At 42.3% G+C, this 9,295-nt stretch overlaps 1 protein-coding gene across 1 annotated transcript; it reads left to right on the forward strand.

The window, feature by feature from the left end:
* Positions 1-1,830: 1,830 nt before the first annotated feature.
* On the forward strand, positions 1,831-5,629 carry LOC308085555 (alpha-(1,3)-fucosyltransferase 4-like). Its single transcript, XM_080428754.1, has one exon. It carries the CDS (start codon positions 2,583-2,585, stop codon positions 3,762-3,764), a length of 1,182 nt encoding a protein of 393 aa, XP_080284880.1. The 5' UTR covers positions 1,831-2,582; the 3' UTR covers positions 3,765-5,629.
* Positions 5,630-9,295: the final 3,666 nt, after the last annotated feature.

Genomic DNA, 9,295 nt, shown 5'->3' on the forward strand with positions numbered 1-9,295 from the left:
TCCTACTGTAGATTACATATATAGGCTATTTATTTAGATCAGTGTGGGCTCAAAAAGTGGGGTCCTTTTGATTGAAAAAACCTAGAACACACCACTGGATTGATTGATTAAATACTGTATTAGCAGTTTGCAAAAAAAAGCACAGGAAAGTACATTTCAATACAAAGGTCTGCTAAGAGGATTAAACCCAAGAAAGCGCTATGGCTTGTTTCCATTGGGATCCTGTGTATTCAATTCATCGAAACATTTAATGACAGACAGATATGCAATACTATGGGTTTCCATGGGGTACCGGAAAAACTGTTTAATTTCACTGCTATTTTCACTGGCTAGAAGTTAACCCGATATACTGTATAATAATGACTATTCAGAGGTTTCACTCTCTCCACTTAACCACTTATAGTATACAGTTCTAGAATAGAATTATGTTATAAGTCTTAATATAACAACACAAATCGTATCGTATGGGGGTCCCTGGCACTAAATATTTTCAAATCGGGGTCCACTGCCTATTAAGCATGAATTTGGAGGTCCGTGACAATGAAAATGTTTGAGAAACACTGATTTAGTTCACTGTCCAAATATGGCTAATTTATCAATATGGTTAAACGTTGTGATAATTCTGGGTCAAAATCTAATTAACAAAACATTCATGCTTAAGCATTTCAAAGACTTGGCCACTGGGCGTTGTCTAGTTTGCAACTGAAATGTTTATTCATCACATAAAAAATGCAATACTTGAGATTAGGCTAGAGTCCCAGTATGCCATTCCTCCACATAGTGAACCTGGCAGAGCAGCTTTGTGCTTGTGTGGGGAGACACCTAGTGGACATTGATCTAAGTGTTGTAGGCTATAAATGAGGTTTAGGAGGGGACTTGCCCAGCCTATAACTTGACATGATGTAGCCTATTACTACAGAATTCAAAATGGAACATATTTTTGTTATGCATATGAGCTTATCGACTAATAGGCCAAAGGGCACTCTTTTTATTCCACAAAATGGCTTGGCCTCTGGCCCCCAGCCAAAATAAAGAACCATACGCTTGAATGTTTTATTTAAATTAATAGAGTCCCATTAATAAAGTAACGAAAAATAATTTAAAGTAGCCTACTACGCCCATCAATCCGACCTGTCGAATAGTGTTTCTGCTTGTCCAGTGGTGTAAAGTAACTAAGTACATTTACTCAAGTACTGTAGATAAAATTGTAAAATGTTTAGGTATTTTTACTTTACTGGAGTATTTCAATTTTCAGTACTTCTACTTCTACTCCATACCTCTCAAAGAGGCAAATATTATACTTTTACTCCACTACAATTATTGGAAAAATTTACTTTGTAGATTTTGATTATTATTACAAAACATACATTACCCAATTGTGAGCTTGTAGATCTGCTATTTTCAAAATAATGTATACAATATGCATTTGAAAACTTGTGAGATGGGACATTCTGCATAAAGCATAATGTAGGCCTACTTTCTACTTTTGGTACATTTTGATACCAATACTTTTTTACTTTTACTCAAGTAAATTTCGGACTTTTACTTGTAACAGAGTGTTAGTTTCTACATTGCAGTATTGATACTTTTACTTGAGTAAAAAAAAAACTTTTCTCACCACTGTCTGTGCTTGTCTGAAGTTCGCGTATTATGCAATCGGATATAGGCTAGGCCGCTAGGCTACTTGCTCTGGACCAAGGTGTTTACTCAACCTAAAAGAGCCTCAGAGGGCGACCGACAGTCAGCCAGCCTCACAAAGGCCCCATTCAACGGTAACGGGAACCCGGGCCAGAGCAGCGCTGCCACGTCAAATGTTTGAGAAGTGTGTTTTTGTGTTTGTGCCTCGGACGACAGCGGACACCACACTGACTTTAAATGACTTAACTCAGAACAATGCAGGTAAAAACCAGGACACAGTCCTCCTATTGTTGGTTACTAAGGTCACCTGCGTATTATCAGCACTTGTTCTTATCTTACACAGGCCTACCAGAACAATAGCAGGAGGAAGCAAAGTAAAGTGGACGGGCAGGTTTTTAGAAGGGACTGGGAGTAACAGTTGGGGGATTTTGGGCTGCTATCATCCTCATTTGAATCGACCATGTGAAAGGATTGAACTGTGTGTTTTCAAAGCTGAGGGAAACGGAACGGCTCATTTATGGGAGTTCAGGTTAGACTAGCTGTGAAGACCTGGCGAAGTAACTGGAAGAACTACCTAGGCTCCAGTCCTGTGGATGATTTCTGAGAGTTAAAGGTTTAGTGAAGAGCTGGTGAAGTAACTGGAAGAACTGCATGCTCCTATGGATGATTTCTGAGAGTTAAAGGTTTAGTGAAGAGCTGGTGAAGTAACTGGAAGAACTGCATGCGCCTATGGATGATTTCTGAGAGTTAAAGGTTTAGTGAAGAGCTGGTGAAGTAACTGGAAGAACTGCGTGCTCATATGGATGATTTCTGAGAGTTAAAGGTTTAGTGAAGAGCTGGTGAAGTAACTGGAAGAACTGCGTGCTCATATGGATGATTTCTGAGAGTCTAAGGTTTAGTGTGTGTGAGAGCTGGTGAAGGAATTGGAAGAACCACAGGCTCCGATGGAATGTGGCACTCATTGGAAACTAGGACACTCACCACTTGCAACACGTCGAGCTGTCAAGAGCCCCAGCGTGACCCGGCTGAAATCCCACGCTGTGTGTTTGAAAACACCGTGCTCCTCCTGGATGACTGTGGGAACTGTGGGTTTTCTGTTCTTCTTGACGGTTTGTCTCCTCTATCTGCCAGATCCGTTGTCTCAGACATATATCTCCACTACTACCAGTGGGGAGCCCAGCCCGGTGACGCTCCTGATCTGGACGCATCCTTTCAGCAGGCACCACAAACTCCCAGACTGCGAGGCGCGCTACCAGATCCGCGGATGCACGTTGACCGACGACTGGCGCGCGTACCCGCAGGCGGACGCCGTGATCATCCATCACCGGGAAATTGCGACCAACGTGTGTGAGGTCCCACCGGATCCACGCCCCCGTGCGCAAAAGTGGATCTGGATGAACTTCGAGTCCCCCGTCCACACACCCAGACTATGGCGGTTTGAGGGAGTTTTTAATCTCACCATGAGCTACCGGGCTGACTCGGACATCTTCGTACCCTATGGGTACCTGATCCCTCTTCCAGTTAGGCCACTGGGTCTTACGCATGTTCATGTCCTCCATCATGGGCCTTCGCGTCCACATCACCCCAGACCCCGTCTTGTGGCCTGGGTCATCAGCAACTGGTCAGAGTCTCAAGCCCGTGTGGCGTTCTACTACCAGCTCAGCCGCTATATCCAGGTGGATGTATTTGGGGGCGCCGGACGCCCATTACCTGAAGACAGTGGGACAAATAGTGTGGTGCAGCTGGTCCAACGGTACCAGTTCTACCTGGCACTGGAGAACTCTGCTCACACGGACTACATCACAGAGAAGGTGTGGAACGCCGTGCTGGCCGGAGCGGTCCCGGTGGTGCTGGGTCCATCCAGGGAGAACTACGAACGCTTTCTGCCTCCAGAGGCTTTCATCCATGTGGATGACTTTCCCACGGTCCGAAGACTGGCCCAGTACCTGTTGCTGCTGAGACGCAACCCAGGCCGGTTGCAATACCACTTGGATTGGCGGAGGAGTTACGCTGTCCACCAGCCCACTTTCTGGTCTGAACACTACTGCACAGCCTGTCGAGCTGTAAGGAACGCCAAAGGCAGGACTGATGTGGTCACAGACCTTACAGGTTGGTTTCGCTCTTGAAGTGTCCTGACCCCTACGACACCAAAGGAAAATGGTAACACTCACTGAGTGATGAAAGCCACGAGGTGATTTGTTGACTGCACTAGGCCTACTACGGCTCAGAGGAAAAGTGAAGGGACATGCTCCTTTAATCACTCCCTGGAGACAATGTGATTGTTATATATTATTTAAACTTTATTTGTCCGCATTACAGTAACTGAGAATACTCTCTAGGTGTGTGTGTGTGTGTGTGTGTGTGTGTGTGTGTGTGTGTGTGTGTGTGTGTGTGTGTGTGTGTGTGTGTGTGTGTGTGTGTGTGTGTGTGTGTGTGTGTGTGTGTGTGTGTGTGTGTGTGTGTGTGTGTGTGTGTGTGTGCGCGCGTGCGTGGTCTTTCTTGGTTGAATAATCTGAGGGATCATATTTTCATTTTGGGTGGGTAAAAAGAGACCTCTCAAAAGGCAAGCAGAGTTATTCGGAATGCAAGTTCAGTCACGAAACGACCTGGCTTAAGCTGCTTGGACCAGTCTAGTGTGCCTTTAATACAAGCAAATCAATCATTCACACACCCTAATATCAAACCTTTACATGGTGTAGTCAACTATTGTTATCTCACTGTCAAGCTGCTGTCATGCTGTTGCTCTGTGTATCATCAGAGTGTTTCTGCTTTATTGACCACACCTGCTTAGATCTGCTTTTATAGCTAGTACAGTATGTATCATCGGAGGACTATATTACTCATGAGCATAGTCTATGCACATAACTGCTGCAGAGAGCCATAAAAGCATATCTAGTCCGCCAAAACCAAAGCTATTTCCATGTTATAAACATCAATAAACATCAATAAACCAATACATTATATCAGTAAGTGAGTTGTCTTGACTGAACTATGTTAATCAGTGCATTGGCCACCCTGCCTCTGTGTGTTTATGCTATAAACCTAGGATATTCTTGCTCAGAGGGGTCGAACTGAATGATTATAAGACCCACGCCTCATTATAGTTTACATGCACTTATGAAACATATTGACCACCAAACAATCAAACAACTACTTCCTATTTTATAGATCTTGCAAAAGAGAGGGAGAGAGAAAGAGGGAGAGAGGTGTGTTTTGATAAAGGTTTTAGAAGTAGGCTAACTATTATGTTACTTGATATGACTCATAAGCAAGCAATAATCCATCTCATTCAAATGTTTACCTCTGTTAGTTGCATGACACCGAGTTAACACCTCACACTGTCAAAGGAGACCTTACCCCCGGAACAGGGGGATGAAATTACGGTTCCTCACACTTGAGCCAATTCCCCAACGGCTGTTAAAAATGTTGAAGTCACACACAATAGTTGAAGTCACCCACAATATTGTTCTCAGAGGACCAGAATAGTTCCCCAATGTAGGCTTATTATTTAATCCATGCACTATATATAATCCGTGAGCCAGTAGGGTTGGTTGGGTACCATCTGAGGGGAATAATGCTCATAGTGATTTTTGGCCAGGTATACGTCTCTAGAGTTAGAAAATAGTGATAGCATTGCACCAGTGGTAGCTATAATGCATGCTGTCTAGCATTAATATAACACTACCAGAAAATGAGACGGGTCAATCGCCTATATGAAAATAATATTACTTACTGGTTAGGGATAGTGGGGATAGTGAATGCGTTTGGCACAAGGTAAAAGTGAGAACGTGAATGGGTTAGCGATTTTTCCAGCCATAGAGGTGCTTTGCATGTAAACAATTGCTGGTGAAAAGCTGCTGCAAATATGTAATGGTAAAATACATGCTATAACTTACTCACCTACATTATATTTGATTTATTTAATTTCATAATACATTTCCTTATGCAATGCTATCACATATTTTCGAGCACTAGGGGTGCGTGTATACCTTTCCAAAAAATCACCATGAGAATGATTCCCCCCAGATGGTGCCGGTGGTGGGGGCCTAAATGTCGGGGTCCTGGCTTACATACGGGGACTGGAACCTGCAGGATAATTGATTCTTACTATTTACTCTGTCAAGAATGAATGAATGAGTTAGCGATTTTGCCAGCCATAGAGGTGCTTTGCATAAAAAACTGCTGGTGAAAAAAGCACCTATACTGCAAAGGTGATATTCATGTATGTAATTAACCCTTAACCCTTAACCCATTCAATACGGGAAAGCATCGGTGTCATTTTAGACTTTAGCTATATAGTAGCCTCGATCTCTAGGCTTTTATTGCTTAGTTTTGCTAAAAAATAAAAGCCTGGCCCAACCATAGCCTGTACTGGGTATGAGGAAGTGTTTCATTTCCCAACCAACCAGAGTGCAGTGGGCGTCGCTCGTAATGTTGTGTTAACGGGGCGGGGGTTGACGGACAGATTGGTGAACCAATGGGATCAGCCGCAATCTCTCGCCGGCTCTATACACCCGCCCCTCTATACACGAAATCAGGAGCGTTGGGGCAGACTAGCTATATAGCAACATACGTTTTTCAGAGAACTGTTAGGATTTAGAAGGCATTTGTAGAATGCATTACTTACACACTTACATTAGTTTAGTTTATTGAATTTCATAATTCATTTCCCTAGAATCTGTGTATGTAATCACGGTATTAGGTTATTTACAGAGGAAACCTTTGTGTAACATCTTTAAAACAGAAGTACATCTTGTGTACTGTATAGTCACTATGTTGTCACTGCCGCACAGTAATAGAGAACATATAGTCTGAGCTATGCCCACCGTTTTTCAAAAAGAGAGGGTCAATAATAAGAGAGAATCATCAGTTTGAAGTAGAATGCTTCGGTATATGTACAGGTATAGGCTAAATTTGAAATGTGTGCTTTGGCATGGGGTTATGAATGGATTGATACGTACAGTAGCACACAGAAAGCTGCCGCCGCTGCAATATTATCACATATTTTCTAGCGCTAGGGGTGTATACCTTCCCAAAAATCACTATGAGAATTATTCCCCATAGATGATAAATTTAGGGTCCTAGCTTACGGACTACATGAAGGAGGGGTGGAACCTGCATGATAGTCGATTTGTCCCACGTACTGTCGGTCAACTCCTTGCAACCATTATCCCCAAAGGCACTGGTCTTCAATGGTGTAGACTGGCCTCAACATCTTCCATGAATATGTTGCCACTGCCAGTAATAGATGAAATTTCTAGAGTTGCTCATTTTAACAACTTTTCAGAAAAACATAGTGTCTGAGCTATGCCCACCATTTTTCAAAGAGGGTCTATAATAGCCCTGGCCTTACACAAGGCTGTGTAAGTCGTGGGTTGCAGCCGTCAGAACCTGAAAGTGGCTTTGGACAACCGGATCTCTGTATCTGTCAGTCCTTGTCCCTTTTATTCCCGTATATGGAGATCGCTGATGTCATCATGATATGCCCATATATGGGCATACCCCCTTTTGTGCCCATAATATGGAGTTGACTGATTTGTTTGCGCCTGATGCCATGAGCCATGAGAGCCATGGCCATGAGTGGCATGAGCGTGACGACGTGATCCGCCTGCACACCACCTACCCACCCTTAAGCCATTCTTAATATAGGATAGGACAGGATATAGGAACTTTGAAGCCAGTCATTCTGGAATAAAACCAATTTGTATGATACACGTTTATCACATCATGACTCCAAAGATGTGTAGCAATTCGTATGAGTTTTGGACAAAATATGTCGTGTATGGAGTGTGTTTTGAAGAAAATGCATAATGGCATAAAATCGAGTTACTAGTTAGACTCATGCACACACAAACAGGTGTGTGCATATATAATTAGTCGTTACACAATATAATTGTAATCAACCATATCCACACAGTGGGGCTACCTCACTCCACCATGTGAATATGGTCAGTGGTCTAAATGAAGTGTCCCCATCTCCAAGCATTTACATTATTTTCTTCTTTACGATGGGAATATATTCCTCATGTCATGCATACCGCTGTGGATATCTTGTGTAGCATGGCTTGCATTGTTGTCTGGTATGCAAGCCAGTCCAGTCTGGTACAACAGGTATTGAACCATTGACTTAAAGGATGGGCACGCCTTCTATTGTTTCGTGAGGTTTCATGATATGACCACAGATAAGCCTACAAGATCAACACAGTGGTAGTATGCATTTCATACTCAACGTTACATTTACAATTTAGGCATTTAGAAGACGCTCCAGAGCGACTTTTACAGTACAGGTGCAAGATCCGGGTAAGCAGAGTAAGCATGAACCCTAATGAACAAACAACAAGGTAAATAGTCACATAAGTAGAGTGCAAAGAGAACAAAGTAGTGCCTCAGAGAAACTAGGATACCAGGGAAACATCAAAATAGCATCTGTCATCATAAATGACATGTTATATAAATAACAAACATTCTTAATATTTGTGGTCAAGAAAAAACAAATTTAAATAATGTGAACAACTAACCAACATATATCTGCATAGTCTTAGTCTATACTCTATAGTCTATCTGCACAGCTCAGACTGCAAGGGGGAGTTTATTCCACAGTTTGGGAGCCAGGAGGAGGAAACGTCTGTAAATAGTTATCTAATAGAATAAAAATAATAATCTTTTGACAGGGATACAGTATATTATCTATACTAATGTTCTAATGTATGCCATATTTGTGTTATTTTGTTACTGCTTATTGTGTGTAATCATAATATTGACACCTTTTGCAAAAAACCTTGAAAACTACTCTGTGGAAAGTCCAGGGGAAATCTGCAGTTTCTTTTGTTGTGGAGAGCTCTTTGGTGTTCTTTGGACAAGGGCTGTCGTCTACCCCCTGCTGTATGTAAAGTCAGTAGATGTAGCACGAAGGAACCACTACGATCACCCTCTGTTCTGACATGTTACCGCACAAACATACTAAAAGAAGGATGAGAGAGAAAGCTCTAATGTCTTCAGTATGTTAGAATAAAACCAAATCAGGAGTTCAAATACATGTGTTGGGTATTTTACTGTGTGTAAAACACATGTTCATGTACTCACATGCTCTCTCTTTCTTTCTGCCCTGTCTCTCTGGCTCACTCCATTATTCTAAGTACCTGCCTATGACTGCAAGGCATTCACCATCATGGACGGAATAGCTGTCAAGGTGGAAATTACGTGCACAATAGGATTTGCGGATTACCAGAATCTGTTTTTACGATGGAGTGCTATCCACATCAAAATGACACATACTGTATGGTGCGGTTGTTAAAACACAATGAAGAAGTGTTCTCTGTCGGGTTGCCTGAGATGTTGTCTTGAGGCCCTATAGGGGCCCTATAACTTCACTGTGTTCCTCACCGTGTTTGGAGGAAGGCTAGTCGCTTAGTCAGTCAGTCTCTGACAGTGTCTGTCGGTCAACATATTCCTGTTTTCTGCAACTCAACATATGAACTAATGCTTGTTACCAAATAATAACCCCAGAGCTCTCTGATAAAATCCAGTTAATTTCTAATTTAACTCAGAGTTTAATTAACACTTCAGATTTGAAACTATTGTCATTTTAGCAGTTTTTTTCACTTGTTAGGAAGCAATAGGGAGACCGTTCTCACTGCCTTCAAGATCTTTGACCCAA

Source organism: Gymnoscopelus braueri, assembly GCF_963280865.1.
Source record: "Gymnoscopelus braueri genome assembly, chromosome: 5".
NCBI lineage: Eukaryota > Metazoa > Chordata > Actinopteri > Myctophiformes > Myctophidae > Gymnoscopelus > Gymnoscopelus braueri.